The sequence below is a fragment of the Pongo abelii genome, chromosome 15, assembly GCF_028885655.2.
Source record: "Pongo abelii isolate AG06213 chromosome 15, NHGRI_mPonAbe1-v2.0_pri, whole genome shotgun sequence".
Classification (NCBI taxonomy): domain Eukaryota; kingdom Metazoa; phylum Chordata; class Mammalia; order Primates; family Hominidae; genus Pongo; species Pongo abelii.
In genome coordinates this window covers 69,194,010-69,215,012 of record NC_072000.2, presented here as the reverse complement: position 1 = coordinate 69,215,012, position 21,003 = coordinate 69,194,010, and the positions used below count along the sequence as shown (strand labels likewise).

Genomic DNA, 21,003 nt, shown 5'->3' with positions numbered 1-21,003 from the left:
TTCTACTACATAATCTGCATAGCCATCACTGTGAATAGCCATATAGTATTTCATTAAGTGGACATATAAGGTAACTGGATCATAAAAAGAACTGAGTTAAAAATCTTATATATATGTGAGTATATAAATTTCTATGGTGGGCCGGGCGCGATGGCTCATGCCTGTAATCCCAGCACTTTGGGAGGCCGAGGCGGGTTGATCACGAGGTCAGGAGATCAAGACCATCCTGGCTAACACGGTGAAACCCCATCTCTACTAAAAATACAAAAAAATTAGCCAGGCGTGGTGGTGGGCGCCTGTAGTCCCAGCTACTCGGGAGGCTGAGGCAGGAGAATGGCATGAACCCAGGAGGCGGAGTTTGCAGTGAGCTGAGATCGCGCCACTGCACTCCAGCCTGGGTGACAGAGCGAGACTCTGTCTCCAAAAAAAAAAAAAAAAAAAAAATTTCTATGGTGAAAATTATAAAAGTTTATGGTATCAATAACCTTTCACATTTTGGAGAAAATAGCAAAAAAGAAAAAAAGGGGAAAGATTTCTAATAAAAATGAAAAGTTTATGATAACAGTCTATAAAGAGATTGAAGCAAAATATTAAACTGTTGAATATTTCCTTTTTTTTTTTTTTGAGACGGAGTCTTGCTCTGTTGCCCAGGCTGGAGGGCAATGGCACGATCTTGGCTCACTGCAACCTCCGCATCCCAGGTTCAAGTGATTCTCCTGCCTCAGCCTCCTGAGTAGCTAGGATTACAGGCATGCACCACCATGCCTGGCTAATTTTTGTATTTTTAGTAGAGACATGGTTTCACTATGTTGGTCAGGCTGGTCTCGAACTCCTGACCTCAGGTGACCCACCCTCTTTGGGCCTCCCAAAGTGCTGGGATTACAGGCGTGAGCCACCGCACCCAGCCTAAATTGTTGAATATTTCAAACAGACAATAATAATTTATTAAATTTCTTTAAAAAGAGACAAAGAGGAAAAGGGTTTCCAAGGTTGAACACCAGGTGAGGGACAGTGGCCAGCTGACATTTAGAGTCCAGGGACAAAAGCTTCTCATCTTCAACCCTGAGTCGCACTCAGCCCTGAAACACCCATTAAGAGACACAGGAAACTAAGTCCAACCTAAGGAGAAGCATCCAGTCTCCCATCTCAGGCTGGCTGCAGGCCACATGCTTTGATACACTTGCACCATTTTAATTCCCTTCCTTTCTTTTCCTCACCTGTAAGCACAGTGGACTTTGTTGTAGAAGATACATACATATATGATGGAACTTCACTCTATCTTCTTTTACTCATTTCCAAGGTTGTTTCCAGTTCCTTGCCATTATGAGGAATGCTGCAGTAAATCTTTGTCAATATTATGTATGCTTAGGATTATTTTGTTCAAATAGACTGACCACGGTGGAATTATTCGGTTAAAGGGAATAAACATTGTTAAGGCTTTTAATAGATACTGATAAACTGCTTTAAGAATTTATAGACTACTCTCAGCACAATCCCTGTGGAGTAGACCTGCTCTGCAGGAGCTGTCAAAAATAAATACATAAATAAACTAAAAATAAAAACAAAGACTTTATATAGCTACCAGCAAAATTTAAAATTTTGCTATACCACCTCCAGCATTAGCACCTTTTTGTTGTTGTTGTTGAGATGCCATCTTGCTCTGTCGCCCAGGCTGGACTGCAGTGGTGCGATCTCGGCTCACTGCAACCTCCGCCTCCCAGGTTCAAGTCATTCTCCTGTCTCAGCCTCCTGAGTACCTGGGATTACAGGTACAAGCCACCACACCTGGCTAATTTTTGCATTTTTAGTAGAGACGGGGTTTCACCATGTTAGTCAAGCCGGTCTCGAACTCCTAAAGTGATCTGCCCAACTTGGCTTCCCAAAGTGCTAGGATTACAGGCGTGAGCCACCACGCCCAGCCAGCTTTAGTTACTTTTTAAAAGTTATCAGCAATTAAAATGGTAAAAAGAAATAGTACCTGATAGTTTATTTTGATTTGCATGCCTCTGATTACTAATTAGGGTGAAATTTTTCCATAACTTGTGTTTAATATTTGCATTTCCTTATGACGGTGTCTGTTTGGCCTATATCTTCTGAGATCCAATAGCCAATTTTATTAATCTAGCTTTTTCTTATATTTGCCCCTTGTCTACATCATATGCTGCATCTATTTTCTCCTTTTTGCTCCTCTGTTTTGGTTATGTGAGTTTAAAATTTTAAAATTAATTTTAAAATTTAATTAATGTAAAACATATATATGTTTTATACTTAATATTGTAATCATACTATTGATTTTTCCTTTGCGATTTCCTTTTTAAGAAAATATTTAATGTGTATGGAGATTTTTGGCGGGATGAGTGATGAAAATGTTCTAAAATTGTCATGATGGTTCGCAACTGAACAGGTAAGTTGTATGGTATGGGAATTATATCTCAACAAAGCTATTATTTAAAAAAGCATATTTATTAAACTTTAGGAAACTGCATTACACATCTGTACAAAATGTACATATATTTCATATCCTATAACAAATAAAAGACTATTATTATAAGGTAAATGATAACCTGTGGCTAAAATTAGAATCTGAAAAGAAAATGCTATGTTTATTATATAAAAAACTACAGACTGTTTCAGTGACTTTCTATATTATTAAAGCGTAGAAGCTCAAAGTTCAAAAACTCTACAAGGAGCTTCCAGAAATCCTGAATTTGGACCCCAGCACACATAATCACAACAAGATGAAAGCAGATATGATTATAGGGTGATAACTGCACACTGGAATCGGCCTTTTAAATCCTTTCTACCTCTTCCTGAAATTATAGGTCTCCATTCTAATCTCATTTTGCATTTCAAAGGTTCCTTTTATCTAAAAAAATCAAAAGTCTTTCCACACCATAACTGATAGGTGCAGCCATCTGTAGCTCAATTTCACAGGTAGGCAAGAAAATTCCAGGGTATGTCCCAAAGAACATACAAGAAACCAGTAACTACCAAGCCAAGTGGAAACTCACAGGCTGCTGCTTTCTTATTGCTCCACAAAACAAAAAACAAAATAACTCACTGATTTAGTCAGCATTTGAGATTTCTTAAGCCTTTTTTTTTTTTTTGGAAACAGAGTCCCGCCCTGTCACCCAGGCTGGAGTGCAATGGCACGATCTCAGCTTACTGCAACCTCCGCCTCCGGGGTTCAAGGGATTCTCCTGCCTCAGCCTCCTGAGTAGCTGGGATTACAGGCACGTGCCACCACGCCTGGCTAATTTTTTGTATTTTTAGTAGAGATGGGGTTTCACCATGTTGGCCAGGCTGGTCTTGAACTCCTGACCTCATGTTCTACCCGCCTCGGCCTCCCAAAATGCTGGGATTACAGGCTTTTGTGTTTTTTTTTTTTGAGACAAAGTCTTGCTCTGTCGCCCAGGCTGGAGTTGCAGTGGCACTCTCTGCCTGCAACCTCTGCCTCCCAGACTCAAGTGATCCTTCTAACTCAGCCTCCTGAGTAGCTAGGGCTACAGGCATGTGCCACCATGTCTGGTTAACTGTTTTTAATTTTTTGTAGAGACAAGCTCTCACTATATTGCCCAGGCTGGTCTTGAACTCCTGAGCTCAAGAGGTCCTCCTACTTTGGCCTCCCAAAGTGCTGGGATTATAGTCATGAACCACCATGCCCAGCGTTTTCAGCTATTAATTCCTTCTTCTACTCAAATACTGTCATTTACACATAGAAGGTAGTCATTGGCATGGAGCCACTGATGGTCACTTGCTGGGTCAGGGCATGGCCTAGACCCACGTGCTGCACTATGTAAAGCATTCTTTTTGCTTTTTAGTTAGCAATATGATCAATGCCTTTTAAAAAATGTATTTGTACATTTACCAAAATAAAATTAGTAATGCACATGGTTTTTTTTTAAAGGGCAAAGTATAATACAGAAGGATATAAAATCTAAAAAGTTGGCCAGGTATGGTGGCTCATGCCTGTAATCTCAGCACTTTGTGTGGCCAAGGAAGGTGGATCACTTGAGGCCAGGAGTTTGAGACCAGCCAGGCCAACACAGTCATACCCTGTCTCTACTAAAAATAGAAAACATTGGCTGGGTGTGGTGGTACACGCCTGTAATCCCAGCTCCACAGGAGGCTGAGGCAGGAAAATCGATTGAACCGAGGAGGCTGCAGTGAGCCGAGATTGCACCACTGCACTACAGCCTCAGCAACAGAGTGAGACTCCGTCTCAAAAAAAAAAAAAAAAAAATCTAAAAAGTCTCCCTCCTCCTATCTTCTGTCTGCTTCTCTTCTCCCAAAGGTACCCATTGTTAAAGGGGTTTTGCGTAGGGTTCCAGGAAAAGCTGTGTACATCTCAGGCTGTGTGCCCAGGGACTGCTCCAGGCCCCGCCCCCTTACACTTCATGTTGTATCTTGGAGAGCTTTCTATATCAGCCCATGGTATGCAGCTACTGTTTGGAGAGATTTTTATTATTTAACCCTTAACCTTTTGATAGGCACTTAGGCTGCTATTAAAACTCCACTTCAATATACATCCTTTGCTAATATCCCTGCAGGCAAATTCCTGACAGTGCACTTGCTGTGTTCAAAGGGTAAGTGCCCTTATAATTTAAACGGATGGCTCCAAACTGCCCTCCAAAAAATGACTTACCTATTTACATCCCCACTAACAGTATCAAATTACCTGTTTTCTCATACTCTCCCCAACATAGGGTATCAAGTTTTTTAATCTCTGCCAATCCAATAATAAAAACAAATAGTGCCACTCTTCTGTTTAACTACAAGTGAGCTAAACAATTTTTCGTTGGATTAATGGCCACCCACTGTGGTTATGAGCAGGGCAGGGTTCAGATGCCAGCTAGTCTGGATTCACACAACCACATACTAACCCTTGTGAGTGCCAATCAGGTATTATAAAGCAGTCACTTAGTCTCACTGTACTTTGTTTCCTCATCTGTAAACAATGGTACCTATTTCATAGGGTTGTTTTGAGAATTAAATAAGAAAATATATGTGAAATGCTCAGTACAGCCCCTGGTATACAGTGACGGCTTGGGGAAGACTCTGCTACCAGTAGTAGTGGCAGTTGTAGTAGAAAAAGTAAGAAGGACAGTTCTTTCTCTGGGACCTCTTTCTTCAGCTCCTTTGCCTGTTTTTCAGCTGGGTTGTCCATCCATTTCTTACTGGTTCTTTATGATTTTTTTTTCAAATTAAAGAAATTAGCCATTCATCACTTGTTATAAATATTTTTCCCACCTTGCTGCTTGTTTTGTTTGTAGAATTTCCCTGTTTCTGTAAAATAACTTTTGTTGTCTTTTTTTATGCAAGAAATACCTATTAACTATAGAAAGATTAGAAAATACAAACAGAGGAAACAAACATCACCTGTAATTTCACATCCTAGATAGATACTTTCTATGATTTTGTAGTCAACTCTTCACTAAAAATGGGATTCCACACATATTGCTTTGATATGATCACAATGTATTGTGACTATCTTTCTATACTGCATCCCCTTTTGACTCCCAAAGTCAGTATTTTGCCCTCCTTTCAACACACTTCCCTTCTTTACAGACTCCTGTCTGTTCCAAGTTCAAGAGATGCCCTGTGTCTGAGAAGACAACACAGGCCTTCTCCCAGCCCATGAAAAAAGCCGGAAGCACCAAGATTCACAGGAACCCTTTTCCATAGACAAAGCTTTGAATGCCACCAAGCCCTCTAGAACATGTGCTACAAGAAACAATTAACCAGCACCCCCTGGAAGACTTTGACAGGTGGTGCTCCTGTTATGTGGAAATGCTCATTCTACATTTCCCTGGGATTGCAGAATTACTGCGTCTTATCCATGCCAGGGACAGGTTTGTAAAAGACTGACGGTTTTACCAGGGGCTTGACCTCACCAGTTCCAAATAAAGAGATCACCATGACCCCAAGTTTTTTTCTATCTTAGAAATGTTGGGCCAGGCACGGTGGCTCACGCCTGTAATCCCAGCACTTTGGGAGGCCGAGGCGGGCAGATCACCTGAGGTCCGGAGTTCGAGAACAGCCTGACCAACATGGAGAAACCCTGTCTCTACTAAAAATACAAAATTAGCTGGGCGTGGTGGTGCATGCCTATAATCCCAGCTATTTGGGAGGCTGAGGCAGGAGAATCACTTGAACCCAGGGGGCAGAGGTTGCGGTGATCCATTGCACTCCAGCCTGGGCAACAAGAGTGAAACTTCGTCTCAAAAAATAATAATAACAACATAAAAAATGTTTGACTTGGGGAATTCCTGACTTCCCTACTGGTCGTCAAGGCAGAGACTGTGCAGGCTCCAGAGTCAGCACACTTGCTGACAGTACACTTGCTGTGTTCAAAGGGTAAGTGCCTTATATGCCTTAATACTGACACCTAAAGCCCAGTGGGCCCAGGCTGGGAAAATGAGACAGAGACTCTGCTTACTTTAATTCAGTGTCAGAAATGGTCACAACTCAACAACTCAAAGGAAATTAAGAAACTAAATAATGAGGCTCAGGGCCGGGCGCAGTGCCTCACACCTGTAATCCCAGCACTTTGGGAGGCCAAAGTGGGCGGATCACCTGAGGTCAGGAGTTCAAGACCAGCCTGGCCAACATGGTGAAACCCTGTCTCTACTAAAAATACAAAAATTAGCCAGGTGTGGTGGCACGCGCCTGTAGTCCCAGCTACTCAGGAGGCTGAGGCAGGAGAATTGCTTGAACCTGGGAGGTGGAGGTTGCAGTGAGCCGAGATCGCGCCACTGCACTCCAGCCTGGGAGACAGAGCAAAACTCTGTCTCGGGGGCAGTGGGGAGGGGAGAAGATGGGGGGTGGGGGGCTCAGAAACAGGAGAAAAAAATATGGGGAGGGGCAGAAAATAATCTCATCTTTTACATTTGAGCAGTTACATTATCCAACTAAGTCCGAAGAATAGCTTCTCTCTGGACCCAGGGATCTCATTCCAAAAACAGATCAGCAACCAGCAGGGCCCCATGACTTCCTCTCTCCCACAGGTCTACTCAGAGACACCTGCTCTCACATCAAGTACACCAGAAAGATGGTGCAGGAGTTAACAGGCAGACTGAGGTTTCAAGAGATAGATAGAGAATGTTCCCAGAGTTTTTGTTCGCTAACTACTTCAGTTTTGCATTCCCATTTGAGACCCCACAGAAACGAACGTGGATTTCTCTACTTCAATGGTGCAGGTGGAACAAACTCCCATTTAGGCTTGTTCAATGAATGTAAAATAAAACATTTCTAATGGTGACAACTCTGCAGCCAGTCAGACATGGCGAGTCTCTTCTCCATGGGTTCTGGTTCTCTACCTCTTTACGCAGTTGCCTTTCCTGTTGCTGTTGTAACAGTGACTGTTGCAACACTGAGGGTTTTCAGCTCTGCCCTGCACCCAGAGGAGGTGGCAATCACCACAGAGCCCAGGACAGGAGTGGGCTGCTCCTTCCAGATAACGCAGAAGCAGCGCCCACTTCCTCCCCGCTCCCCGCAGCAATTTCAAGGAAGTTCATTCTGTCGCAGCCAATTTGAAGAAGCAAAGAATGACACTAAACCAATGAAACTAAATCTTACTCTGCATTCGCATGCCCCATGGCATGAGGTTCCACACTGGGCACTCAAAATCCAGGATAGACAGAGCTCATTTCAACCCCTCTAAAAAAGCATGCTGGGCTTCCAGACTTTGTGAGTAGTGGAGGGAAATCATCCAGCCCCAGTGAACAGCTCCCCAGGCTCACCTTGGGCGTGCAGTGCGCGGTGGAGCAGGGGCAGGAGCCCCGCCTGCCAGAAGGAGTAGCAGCCATCCACCAGCTTGTTGCAGCGGCCCTGAAATCCTCCTTCAAATCGCATCTGCCGGCTTGTCACCCATTGCTGAGGAGACACGATGGGAAAGGCAGTTGTAGGCTAAAAGAGACAAAGTCCAGCCCGACAGGATCTCCAGGAGTCAATCTGTAGGATGGAGGGTTTCCCACCTCATGGCTTCTCGGCACTCTAGTTTTGGTGCTCTGCTTTTCTTTCCTTCCCTCCCCACACTGCCATAGACACAGTGAAGCATTTAAGCCAACGCTGTAGAGGCATCCAGCACTGATCTCTGCTCAATGCCTAGCAGACAACTACCTTTTCCTGGGTTCCAAAGCAGTGCCAGTGCTGAGAGGATAAAGAGGCCAAGCTGGTTTGTAAGGAGACCTTCCAAGTCTCTTAATAAACATGGCTTAAGTTGGAAATTGAAGGCAAGACTACCAGTAGCTCATTTCTCATTACTTCCCTGCTCCAGGGAGTTTATTAAAAGCAGATAAATGGAATTTGGTACTACATTTCATCAGATGATCTCAAACTGCTACTGACTTTTACTTGGCACCTGGGGAAATGTACCCAAGGTCTCTTAGCAAGTCACCAGCAGGCCTGAAAGCAGAAGCCATTCATTCTAATTACCAAATGACAACTCTGCCCAGTCTGTGGCTGATACAAGAAAATCTTTTACTTTGAAGCTGTAAAATAGGTCTTGATGTCACTCAGTGGTCACACACGATACCACCATTCCTTGCTTATCTACAAGTTTTCTAAACACACTCTACTACAGAGATCAAGATAGTCATGGGTTTGGTCCCTCGGAATGAGCAGAACCAACTGGCTGAGCAGATATGACATTTCCATTTCCCTCCCTAGACCACCTAGGCCATTCCAGCCACGGACTTACAGAGCTGCCTCACTCAACTGAAAGGGTACAGGGGAGGGTACTTCCTGTTTCTAGAGTCTTACTAGGTAAAGGTCCTCAAAGGAGCCACTGGGACCCTTGATGGAAGTGGGAGCCAGCCCTCCCCTGAAAGCTGTTGTTTAGATTATATCCTTCTTCAAGGCAACACCTGCCCATAGAGAGTCACAGTCACAAATTCTTAAAAGAGACAGAAAACACTGTACTGCAGGTTCAGGTACTAATATATCCTCAGTTGATCTTAAATGAACCAGGGCTTCCAGCATGTAATGGAAGTGGGCTAAGCATTACTCAGGCAGAGAGAAAGCAGGCACTGCAGTGGGAGTCGGTTCCTCATTTCTACTTACCGCAGGGCTTAAGTGTTTTTAAGCAGACTAATTTACTTTTTCCAGTGCCTAAGCCCATGGATTTGTTCTGTTTCCTTGGGCTATAGGAATTCATACTTCAGATATGGGTCCTACTTCTCCCAAAGCAAATGGAAAGGAGTAGTTTGGGTTAGAGCAGGGGTCCCTAACCCCCGGGCCATGCCAGGCTGCAGAGCAGGACATGAGTGGTGGATGAGCCAGTGAAGCTTAATCTGTATTTACAGCTGCTCCTCACTGCTCCCATTACCGCCTGAGCTCCACTTCCTGACAGATCAGCAGCAGCATTAGATTCTCATAGGAGCGCAAACCCTACTGTGAACCGTGTATGCCAGGCTTCTAGGTTGCACGCTCTACATGAGAGTCTAATGCCTGATGATCTGTCACTGTCTCCCATCACCCCCAAATGGGACTGTCTAGTTGAAGGAAAACAAGCTCAGCGCTCCCACTGATTCTACATTACGGTGAGTTGTATAATTATTTCATTATATATTACAATGTAATAATAGAAATAAAGTACACAATAAATGTAATGTACTTGAACCATCCTGAAACCATCACCCCCTGTCCCACCCCCAACCCCAGGTCCATGGAAAAATTATCTCCCACAAAACTGGTCCCTTGTGCCAAAAAGATTATTACTCTGGGTTAGAGGAACACTAACATTTATTAAGTACCTACTATGTGCCAGGCTGTTTATAAATGTTCTCTCCTTTAACCTTAAAAAAATAAGGATTGTTATCCCTACCTTATAAAAGAAAAAAATATCAAGCTAAAAGAGATGAGACAATTTGCCCAAGGACTCATGTCTCAAATGTAGTAGGGACAGGGTTCAAATCTAGAACACTGTCATCATAACTGAGGCACCCCCTCATCACATTCCTTATTTCTGCCTGGGAGATGGGACTTTTTTGTTTCATCCCTTATTGGTGTTCAGATTTTAAAACATCTGAGAAACTCTTAAGTTCAGCATACAAAGTTGGCTGTTTCAGCATGAGCCTTCAAGCCTTCAAGAATCTTTAAAACGACTACGCCGGGGGAGGCTTTCTGAAGGTGGAGGCAAGACACTGCTGGTTACATCTCTACAGGGTACAACAGAAACTCTCTAGGAAGCTCACGATGGGCTGAATAACGGGAGGCTGGCATCTGAACTCAGGGAGAGGAGGTGCATGTCAGTTGCAGCTGGTTTGCTTTGAGGTCATGGTCAGGGGGTACATGCTCCCCAAATGACATGACGGGGAATGCCTTCTCCTTGGTGGCCGTGGAGGTGTGTGTGTTTGTGCACCCACTGATCATTTAACTACAATCTAGTGACTCCCTGAAGCTGACTGCTTTCTGAGTTTCTTCCGAATACTGGCCAGGAGCTTGGGGTCCAGACATAAATGTTGGGCTGCCTTCTCAATGCAATTAGCCAGCTCTGCCTAAACAACTCATTTAAATGTAGGTACTAAATGTTTACACACTGCAGCAGGTAATAGAAGTTTGGTTTCAAAATGCTGCAAAGCTCTTCTTGTAACTTTTCCTCTTAGGGGGTTCTTTCTATAACACACGATAACCTCTAATTCTACGAAACTGAAGTATAAGGAAGGTACTCTGGTCACACCAGATGTCTGCAGGACACAGTCTATGTAGTCTACACACTATGTAAAAAGCTCTAAGCAGGAAGACAGAAAGGCAGAAGGGGGAGCCAAGACAGAGCAGCTGCTCACTCCTTCCTCTGTGTTGGAACAGAGCTAACTCTGTTAGCCCTTCCCATAGCCAAACTCTCCTGAAGCCTGCGTGTCTGAGTACAATCACATCACCATGACCTGGGGCCTGAGAAGAGGATGGATCAAAAGATACTTACTAATAAGCTCTTCAAGTTCAAGGAACGTTCCCTCTTGAGGATTACCAGTGCGGCCAGGCCACAGAAGGTATAGCCACCATGGGCTTCCATCCCTGGTACCCCGCCAATGCCACCTTCCCAGTTCTGACACCTAAGAAGAGAATGAGAAAAGCAGAATGAGTGGCCAGTGACTGGACGTACACAAGACCAGGACCATCCTAGGTGGCAGAGAAAAAGTTCACTCAGATTAATGTGTGAACCATCACAACTATGAATGAAAAGATGCCAACTAATTAACTTTTGGAAATGTCTTTTCAAAAAAAAAAAGCTGGGCCTGGTGGTGCCCATGTGTAATCCCAGCTGCTCAGGAGACTAAGGCAAGAAGATCACTTGAGGCCAGGAGTTCAAGGCTGCAGTGAGCTATGATCACACCATTGTGCTCCAGCCCGAGTGAAAGAGCAAGACTAGGTCTCCAAAAAAATAAGTACAATAAAAACTGTAAAATGTTAAAAACCCAGACACTTAGAAACAGCCTACTTGTGTAAGAAACATAATAATTCAAATTATTACTTTTTGGGAAAAAGTTATAAAATCATATATATACATATATCTACATATATACATATATATACACACATATATATATAGTGATAACGATCAAGTTAAAATAGAATTGAAAAGTGATTGTTGATTCTAGTGATCTTTTATTTTTGAAACAGGGTCTTAACTCTGTTACCTAGGTTGACTGCAGATCACGGCTCACTGCAGCCTCAACCTCCTGGACTCAGGCAATCCTCCTACCTCAGCCTCCTGAGTAGCTGGGACTATGGGCGTGCCCCACCATACCCGGACCATTTTTTGTATTTTTTGTAGAGATGGGGCTTTGCCATGTTACCCAGGCTGGTCTTAAATTTCTGGCATCAAGGAATCCTCCCACCCCAGCATCCCAAAGCGCTGGGATGCCAGGCATGGGCCACCGCACTTGGCCTCTGGTGATCTTTGAGTGCAGGCCTACTGGTAATATTTTTCCTTTTTGTTTTTCTCTTTGTTCAAAAAGTTTTTATAATGAACCTTTATACTATTCAAAAATAAACATTATTTTTAAAAATTATAATTAGGCCAGGTGGCGATGGCTTCTTAAACAGCCTGCAGAACCATGAGCCAAATAAACCTCTTTTCTTTCCGAGTTACCCAGCCTCAGGTATTCCTTTATAGTGACACAAAATGGACTAACACAAGAAGGACAAGAAATAACTGACTTAGTAGAATACAGAAACCTTCCCTACCCTAAGGATAGGGATGGGAGAGGGGCAACAAAAAGCAAGGTGATCTGCTCCAATAAAAGGCTCCAGGATTAGAGATATAGGGAACCTCCACAAAGTGGAATGCATTTGAACCAAGTTTGTTGATTGCAAACTTATATAAGAATCAGACCTTTAAGTCCCCTACTGAAATCCAGCAGAAGATGGGAAGTTTCAGAGGTTTAATCAAAAGGATCTGAGTTCCAGAATATCCAACAAGCTAAGAGGAGGAGGGAGCACTGTACCAAATGGGATTACGCGAGAGTCAGCAATCTCAACCCAATATCCCCAGCCCCATTCCTCTGTGTATTTCACACAAGGCTGCCAGTTTCATACCCCAAATGGGAATTTAGAAGATTCCTCTCTGAGGGAACTGATAAGCCCAAGGGAAAAACCCTACAGACACTGCTTTGAGAATTCCCCAATGAATGGCTTGATCCTGCCCACCCTTGCAGAGCTCCCCAGCGGCTTTTCAGTGCTGGACCCTTAAATATGAACAGACAGCTGTAGACTACCAGACATTTGACCAAAGTCTCTACTATGAAAGAGAAGGAGACCAAAACAAACAAAAATAAATTGGAGGAAATAAGACAGGGAGCAAAAGAAAACTTTTTAAAGTTGTATGTTTAGATAAAATATTATATGAAGTAAGACTATTGAGAGGACAATATATCCCCAGAAAAGAACAAGAGAGTATATAAAGAAGCAGTCAGGAAGTAAAAGTAGTCAGGGAGGAAAACTAAAAATAGGATTACAAAAATAAAAACAAGAGGATTAGAAGATAAATACTAAGAGAATCTCTCAAAGTATAAGAAGAAGGATTAAGAGATGGAAACGAACCATACAACGAAGTATTTTTATTTTTATTTATTTTTGAGACAGAGTCTCGCTCTGTTGCTGAGGCTGGAGTACAGTGGCACAATCTTGGCTCACTGCAACCTCCGCCTCCTGGATTCAAGTGATTCTCCTGCCTCAGCCTCCTGAGTACCTGGGATTACAGGTGTATGCCACCAGGCCCAGCTAGCTTTTGTATTTTTAGTAGAGACAGGGTTTCACCATGTTGGTCAGGCTGGTTTCAAACTCCTGACCTATTGATCTGCCTGCTTTGGCCTCCCAAAGTGCTGGGATTACAGGTATGAGCCACTGCGCCCAGCAGTATTTTTATATTTATTTATTTATTTATTTTGAGATGGAGTCTCACACTGTCACCTGGGCTGGAGTGCAATGGCATGATCTCGGCTCACTGCAACCTCTGCCTCCTGGGTTCAAGCAATTCTCCTGCCTCAGCCTCCCGAGTAGCTGGGATTACAGGTACCCACCACCACACCCAGCTAATTTTTTGTGTATTTTGTAGAGGCTGGGTTTCACTATGTTGGCCATGCTGGTCTCAAACTCCTGACCTCGTGATCCGCCCACCTCGGCCTCCCAAAGTGTTGGGATTACAGGCATGAGCCACCACGCCCAGCCTCAAAGTATTTTTAAAAGTCAGACAATCAAATGTACTAATGGGATGTCATATTTTTAAAAGGCTGGCCAGGTGCAGTGGCTCATGCCTGTAATCCCAGCACTTTGGGAGACCAAGGCAGGAGGATCATTTGAGGTCAGGAGTTTGAGACTAACCTGATTAACATGGCAAAACCCCGTAAAAATTAGCTGGGTGTGGTGGCGCACACCTATAATCCCAGCTACTTGGGTGGCTGAGGCAGGAGAATCGCTTGAACCTGGGAGAAAGAGATTGCAGTGAGCCGGACTGCACCACTGCACTCCAGCCTGGGCAACAGAGCAAGGCACCGTCTCAATAAATAAATAAATAAATAAATAAAGAAGAGGCTGGGCACGGTGGCTCATATCTATAATCCCAGCACTTGGGGAAGCTGCGGCAGGAGGATTACTTCACCCCAGGAGTTTGAGACCAACCTGGGCAACGTGATGAGGCTTTGTCTCTACAAAAATTTAAAAAATTAGCTGGTGGTGGATGCCTGTAGTCACAGCTACTCAGGAGGCTGAGGATGATCATTTGAGCCTGGAAAGTTGAGGCAGCAGTTAGCCATGATCATGTCACTGCACTCCAACCTGGGAGACACATAAGACCCCATCTCAAAAAAAAAAAAAAAAAAGGCCCAGCGTGGTGGCCCACGCCTGTAATCTCAGCACTTTGGGAGGCCGAGGCGGGCGGATCACTTGAGGTCAGAAGTTCGAGACCAGCCTGGCCAACATGGTAAAACCCCGTCTCTACTAAAAATACAAAACTTAGCTGGGCGTGGTGGTGGGCTTCTGTAATCCCAGCTACTCGGGAGGCTGAGGCAGGAGAATTGCTGGAACCTGAGAGGCAGAGGTTGCAGTGAGCCGAGATCATGCCATTGCACTCCAGCCCAGGTGACAACAGCAAGACTCCGTCTCAAAGGAGGAAAAAAAGAGCAAATACAGAAAACACAAGAGAAGAAATTATCAAAGAAATACTATAATAAAGATTCTTGGTACTAAAGTATATGCACTTCCAAATCGAGTGCCCAGCACAATGAATAAAAAATAAACCACATCAAGATTCATCATCAAGTTTCCAAACAAGAATAAAGATTCCAGGCCAGGCGAGGTGGCTCATGTCTGTAATCCCAGTACTTTGGGAGGCTGAGGAGGGCAGATCACTTGAGGTCAGGAGTTTGAGACCAGCCTGGCCAATATGGCGAGGTGGCAAAAATACAAAAATTAGTCGGGCATGGTGGCAGGCACCTGAGGTTGCAGTGAGCTGAGATTACGCCACTGCACTCCAGCCTGGGTGACAGAGCAAGACTCTATCACACACAAAAAGAATAAAGATTCCAAGCCTCTAAAGAAGGACAGGATGGGGATAGAGAAAGAGACAGAAGAAAAAAACATACAGAGAATTAAGAATCACAATGGCACTGCCAGGTAGTACAGCACAGTGGAATCCATTTGATTTCTTTGTATTTCTGCTTAATATAAAATTTAAAGGCTGGGTGTGGTGGCTCACGCCTATAATCCCAGCACTTTGGGAGGCTGAGGCAGGCAGATTGCTTAAGCTCAGGGGTTTAAGACCAGCCTGGGCAACATGGAAAAACCCCATCTCTACTAAAAACACAAAAATTAGCCAGGTGTGGTGGCATACACCTGCAGTCCTGCCTACTTGGAAAGCTGAAGCAGGAGGATCACTTGAACCCAGGACGTCAAGGCTGCAGTGAGCCAAGATCACGCCACTGCACTCCAGCCTGGGTGACAAAGTGAGACCCTCTTTCAAAAAATTAATTAATTAAATTAATTAAATTCAGTATCCCACCACTTGACATATAAGGAAACTATGACACGGAGCAGTGGAATAACTTGTCCAAGCACAAAGCTGATTAGAAATGGCAGGCTGGCCATGGTGGCTCACACCTGTAATTCCAACACTTTGTGGGGCTAAGGCAGGAAGACTGCTTGAAACCAGGAGTTCAAGACCAGCCTGAGCAACATAGTGAGACTCTGTCTTTACAAGACATTTAAAAAATTAGCTAGGTGTTGTGATGCACACCTGTGGTCTCTGCTACTCAGGAGGCTGAGGTGGGAAGACTGCTTGAGCCCAGGAGGTCAAGGCTGCAGTGAGCCGTGATCATATCACTGCAAGCCAGCCAGGGCCAACAGAGCGAGACCCTGTCTTCAAAGAAAAAAAAAAAGCCGGGCGCAGTGGCTCATGCCTGTAATCCTTGAACTTTGGGAGGTCAAGGTGGGTGGATAGCCTGAGCCCAGGAGTTCAAGCCCCACCTGGGCAACACAGACAGATCCCATCTCTACATTTTTTTGTTTAAACATTAGCTGGTTATGGTGGCACACGCCTGTTGTCCCAGCTACTTAGGAGGTTGAGATGGGAGGACTGCTTGAGCCCAGGAGATGGTGGCTGCAGCGAGCTGTGATCATGCCACTACACTCCAGCTTGTGCAACAGAGCAAGACTCTGTCTAAAAAAAAAGAAAGAAAGAGAGAATTGAAAGAGAGATAGAGAGGAAGAAAGAAGGAAGAGAAAAGGAAAGAAAGGGCAAAACTGGGATTCAAACCCAGGCTGTCTGAGTTCCGTGTCTAGTCCATGCCTAACCAATCAACCCCCCTGCAAATGACAGCTGTACACTGAACAAAATACAAAAAAACCGCTTCCTGAGGGCTCAGCTGACTGAAAAAAGGCAGGCAGATTTTGGTGGAGTTTGAAACTTGGACAGTTAGTCCCTCCCTTCCCCCACAAATTTTTCTCTCCGGTTTGCCCTCAGGATGGCAGCCGTAGCCCAGGGCGGCAGCAGCCGGCCAGGGGTCAGGGGTCAGGGGCGGGCAGCCAACACTCTAATGGGAAGCCAACCATCCTTCTGGCAGGAAGATGCAGGCTGCCAGAAACTGAGGACGAATCCAGAAACAGGAAAGTCAAAGAAGAAAAATCCCAAATTCTGCATTTAAACTCAGTTCAAGTTTCCACATACGTGCTGGGGAAACAAAGCAACTTCTAAGCAAGAACTGAGCTCTGAGCTGCTGCAGGAGTGACAGTTTGCAGCTTGAGTCTGACCAAGTTGACTGCCTGCTAAACTGAAAACATCAACACCTTTTGGGGCAAACCAACAGAATCCATACCGTTCTGTTGTATGACACCTCCACCATCATATCACAATGTCCAGGACACAACACAACATCACTCAGCACAGGAAGACTCGTGGAGCTGACATGCCAACTCCAGGACACACAGATGTGGAAATTCCCAGACAAGTAATTTAAAGCAGACATTATAATTACATACTTACCACAGCAAAATGAAGAAAAATACACTCATAAAGAATAAAAAGACGGAAAATCTCAGCTGAGAAACACAAAATATAAAAGAGAACCAAACACAGGCAGTGCCTACTCTCCAGCTCTCAACTATAGCTACCTTACCATTGAGCATGACAGTCCTCAATGAACTCTGGTTACTATTATCAGCCTTATTAACAATGACATTGGAAGCTAGAAGATAACGAAGCAATGCTTACAAATTCAGAAAGACTACAGTTTATACCATTTCCAAGTTAGAAATCTCTAACCAAATAATTAAGTGTGATTAGAACACAGATACATGCAAGATATTAAAAATGTATCTCCCAGGTACCCTTTTTTGGGATCTGTTGGAGTACAATACTTCATGAAAATAAGAAAACCAAGAAAAAGGAGGACAGGGACATCAACAAAGGAGAGAAGTGAAGTGAATTTCATGCTGAAAGGAAGCTTCGGGATGCCTGCTGTGTAGCAAGCTGAGAGCAATCTGTCCAGACTGAAGCAGGAAGGCAGAGGGCTCCAGAAGGGGCGACTCAAAACGCACATGTGCACAGAGACAGGTTTCCTAAAGGGTTTGACTATGTTTAGAGTAATTTTTTATAGTTCTGACAGACAATTTGGGAAGGAATTCATAAGTACATTCATGATATATCCATTAACTCCAGGAAAATGAAACTCATACAAAAAAGTAAATATGATCTCAGCATATCATCTGGTATCACTGTAAATTATATTTATATGGTAATACATACTACTTTGATAAAAATAAAAATTTTTTAACTAAAACTATCTCAGCGGCTATCATTCCATCATAGTATATATGTGTCTACTATACCTTTTGCTTTTTTTTTTTTGAGACAGAGTCTCGCTCTGTCACCCAGGCTGCAGTGCAGTGGTGCCATCTCGGCTCACTGCAAGCTCCACCTCCCAGGTTCACGCCATTCTCCTGCCTCAGCATCCCGAGTAGCTGGGACTACAGGTGCCTGCCACCACGCCCAGCTAATTTTTTGTATTTTTAGTAGAGATGGGGTTTCACCATGTTAGCCAGGATGGTCTCGATTTCCTGACCTCATGATCTGCCTGCCTTGGCCTCCCAAAGTGCTGGAATTACAGGCGTGAGCCACCACGCCTGGCCTGCTTTTTTTAAATTATGAAATATTTGAAGCATCCAGGAAAGTACAGCAAACAAAATATTGAACATACATGTATCTAATACCTAGCTTAGAATTAGCCATATACACTTCAGGTCTTTGTTGTTGTTGTTAACTATTACAGCTGAAGCATCCTATGCAGACTTATCTCATTTCCTTTGCTCTCCCCCCAGCAGGAATCACCATGCTAAATTTGGTGTTTATCTTTCGTATACATGTTTTTATATTATTACCACGATTCTTCTCAGAACCAATACAGAATTCTCTTGCATGTTTCAAATTTCAAGTAAATGTGCTAATCTGTATGGTTTTTTGTATTTTTTTCTTTTCATTCTTTCAACTCAACATAGAGATTTTTCCATATTGATCCATGTAACTCTAATTCATTCATTTTGACTGCTATATTATATTCCGATGCAACTATACCACACTTACCCATCTTGTGCTTATGAGCACTGAATCTGCGTCCAGCTTTTGGCTCTTATAAACAAGTCCTGTGCTCCTCTCTCCCATTCCTGTGTGCAAGGGTTTCTGTGGGAGTGGAATTACCGGGTCCTACGCAAGGGCACCTTTGACATACTGTCAGATTGCTCTAAAAACTGGTTAAATCAATTCAGGCTCTCACTAATATTGTTTACCAAAGTTTTTTATCTTTGCCAATCTAAAATATAACATTAAAGAAAGTTTGGAAAAAAGAAGACATTTTAAGTATTTAAAAAAATCATTAGATAACCCTAATGGATCTCCTGTGATTTTTGTATCCCCTTCCAAGTCCCTCTGCATTTTCTTTATTTTTCTGAAGTAGCGTCGTGACCGCCTGCTCTCCAAGAGGCCAGGAGAAACTCTGGCTTCTCTCACCTTGCTATCCATTCAGCAGTGCCCTCAAAGAGGTCTGGAGTGATGATGTTGGTCAGCGAAGCTACGGAGGCAGCACAGTACGCGCTTCTGGAAAGACAGAAACGGGAAACACATTAAGCTCTACGGAAGAGCTAATGAGGCTCAGTGAACTCCGCGGGCGGACTGCTCGCCTTGCCTAGTAAGCTGTAATCACCTCCTGTCCTCACTCTTGGCACACGGTCAGTCCTCCTGGGTCTCCAACTGAGAGGTGTGACATTCTATTTGGATAGAGCTGCGCACGGCATGGCTTCAGTGAAAGAACATGACATTCTATTCTCCCTACCTCCACACGGTCCAATCTACATCAGAGGAAATAACAGCCGCATCAATTCATGTCAAAAGTGGATTCAGCTCTTCTTTCAAAGACCTATGATGGTGGCCATCAATCTATGGTATCATTCAGGTACTTCTGATATGCTCATTCATTTGGATGTTAGTACTGTTTCAGATCCAGGATTTCTGTTTACAGCCTTGACACATTAAAGATTAACTATACTTTTTCTGCAACAGATAAACTGCAAAACAGGCCACCAATTTGTAATAGATCAAACAAGGATAGGAACAGGTGAGTCCACTCCAATACAGTCCTTAAACCTCTAGAGGGAGAAAAGAGCCTTGATTTCAAACCTCTCACCAGTACACACACAGACACACGTTAAATGAAAAAGGCGCACGTCTATATTTTTTGTTTTGCTTTTGTTTTGGTTTTTATTGAGACAGGGTCTCACTCTCTCGCCCAGGCTGGAGTGCAGTGGTATGATCTCAGCTCACTGCAACCTCCGCCTCCTGGGTTCAAGCAATTCTCCTGTATCAGCCTCCCAAGTAGCTGGGATTACAGGTGCATGCCACCATGCCTGGCTTATTTTTGTATTTTTAGTGGAGATGGGGTTTCACCATGTTGGCTAGGCTGGTTTCGACCTCCTGACCTCAAGCAATCCACCTGCCTTGGCCTCTCAAAGTGCTGGGATTACAGGCATAAGCCACCGCGCCCAGGCTATTTTTTAAAAAAATATTATTAGGCTGGGCACAGTGGCTCACGCCTGTAATCCCAGCACTTTGGGAGGCTGAGGCAGGCGGATCACGAGGCCAGGAGTTCAAGACCAACCTGACCAATATTGTGAAACCCCGTCTCCACTAAAAATACAAAAATTAGCTGGACATGGTGGCGTGTGCCTGTAGTCCCAACTACTCGGGAGGCTGAGGCAGGAGAACCACTTGAACCTGGGAGGCGGGGGTTGCAGTGAGCCAAGATCGTGCCACTGCATTCCAGCCTGGGCGACAGAGCGAGACTCCATCACAAAACAAAACAAAACAAACAAACAAAAAAAAAACCACACACACAAAAAATTATTATACTTGATTTAGGATCATTCTTGCTGTTCCATCCTCCCAGCCCTACTTCTTCTCGGGGCACATTTTATTTCAGCTTCTCCCTCTGTCATGGAATACACACATAGACTGCCTTTCCTTCCCCTCTATGGTTTTTTCAAATACCCAGCACAGGGAAGACAAAAATCATTGGTTTGAATTCTGTTCAAAAATCCTTCTCCTGGCCAGGCGTGGTAGCTCACGCCTGTAATCCCAGCACTTTGGGAGGCTAAGGCAGGTGGATTATTTGAGGTCAGGAGTTCGAGACCAGCCTGGCCAACATGGTGAGACCTCGTCTCTACTAAAAATACAAAAATTAGCTGGGCATGGTGGCCCATGCCTGTAATCCCAGCTACTTGGGAGACTGAGGCAGGAGAATCATTTGAACCCCAGAGACGGAGGTTGCAGTGAGCCAAGATCCCACCACTGCACTCCTGCCTGGGCAACAGAAAGAAACTCTGTCTCAAAACAAAACAAACAAAAATTATTTTCCTAAGGGCTCCTAAGAAACATAAAAGAAGGGCCTAGTTTCCATCTTTTTTTTTTAAGATACGATCTCGCTTTGTTGCCCAGGTTGCAGTGCAGTGGCGCTATCATGG

At 44.0% G+C, this 21,003-nt stretch overlaps 1 protein-coding gene across 2 annotated transcripts in view; it reads right to left on the bottom strand.

The window, feature by feature from the left end:
- FNTB (farnesyltransferase, CAAX box, beta) overlaps window positions 1-21,003 on the bottom strand; it is an 80,242-nt gene that overhangs the window by 10,124 nt on the left and 49,115 nt on the right. For both annotated transcript variants that reach the window (XM_024231756.3, XM_054530218.2), the window contains 3 exons: window positions 18,998-19,084; window positions 10,925-11,054; window positions 7,743-7,875 (listed from right to left, as the gene is read on the bottom strand). In XM_024231756.3, coding sequence (XP_024087524.1) covers window positions 7,743-7,875; window positions 10,925-11,054; window positions 18,998-19,084 — 350 coding nt within the window. The remainder of the gene's footprint in view (window positions 1-7,742; window positions 7,876-10,924; window positions 11,055-18,997; window positions 19,085-21,003) is intronic.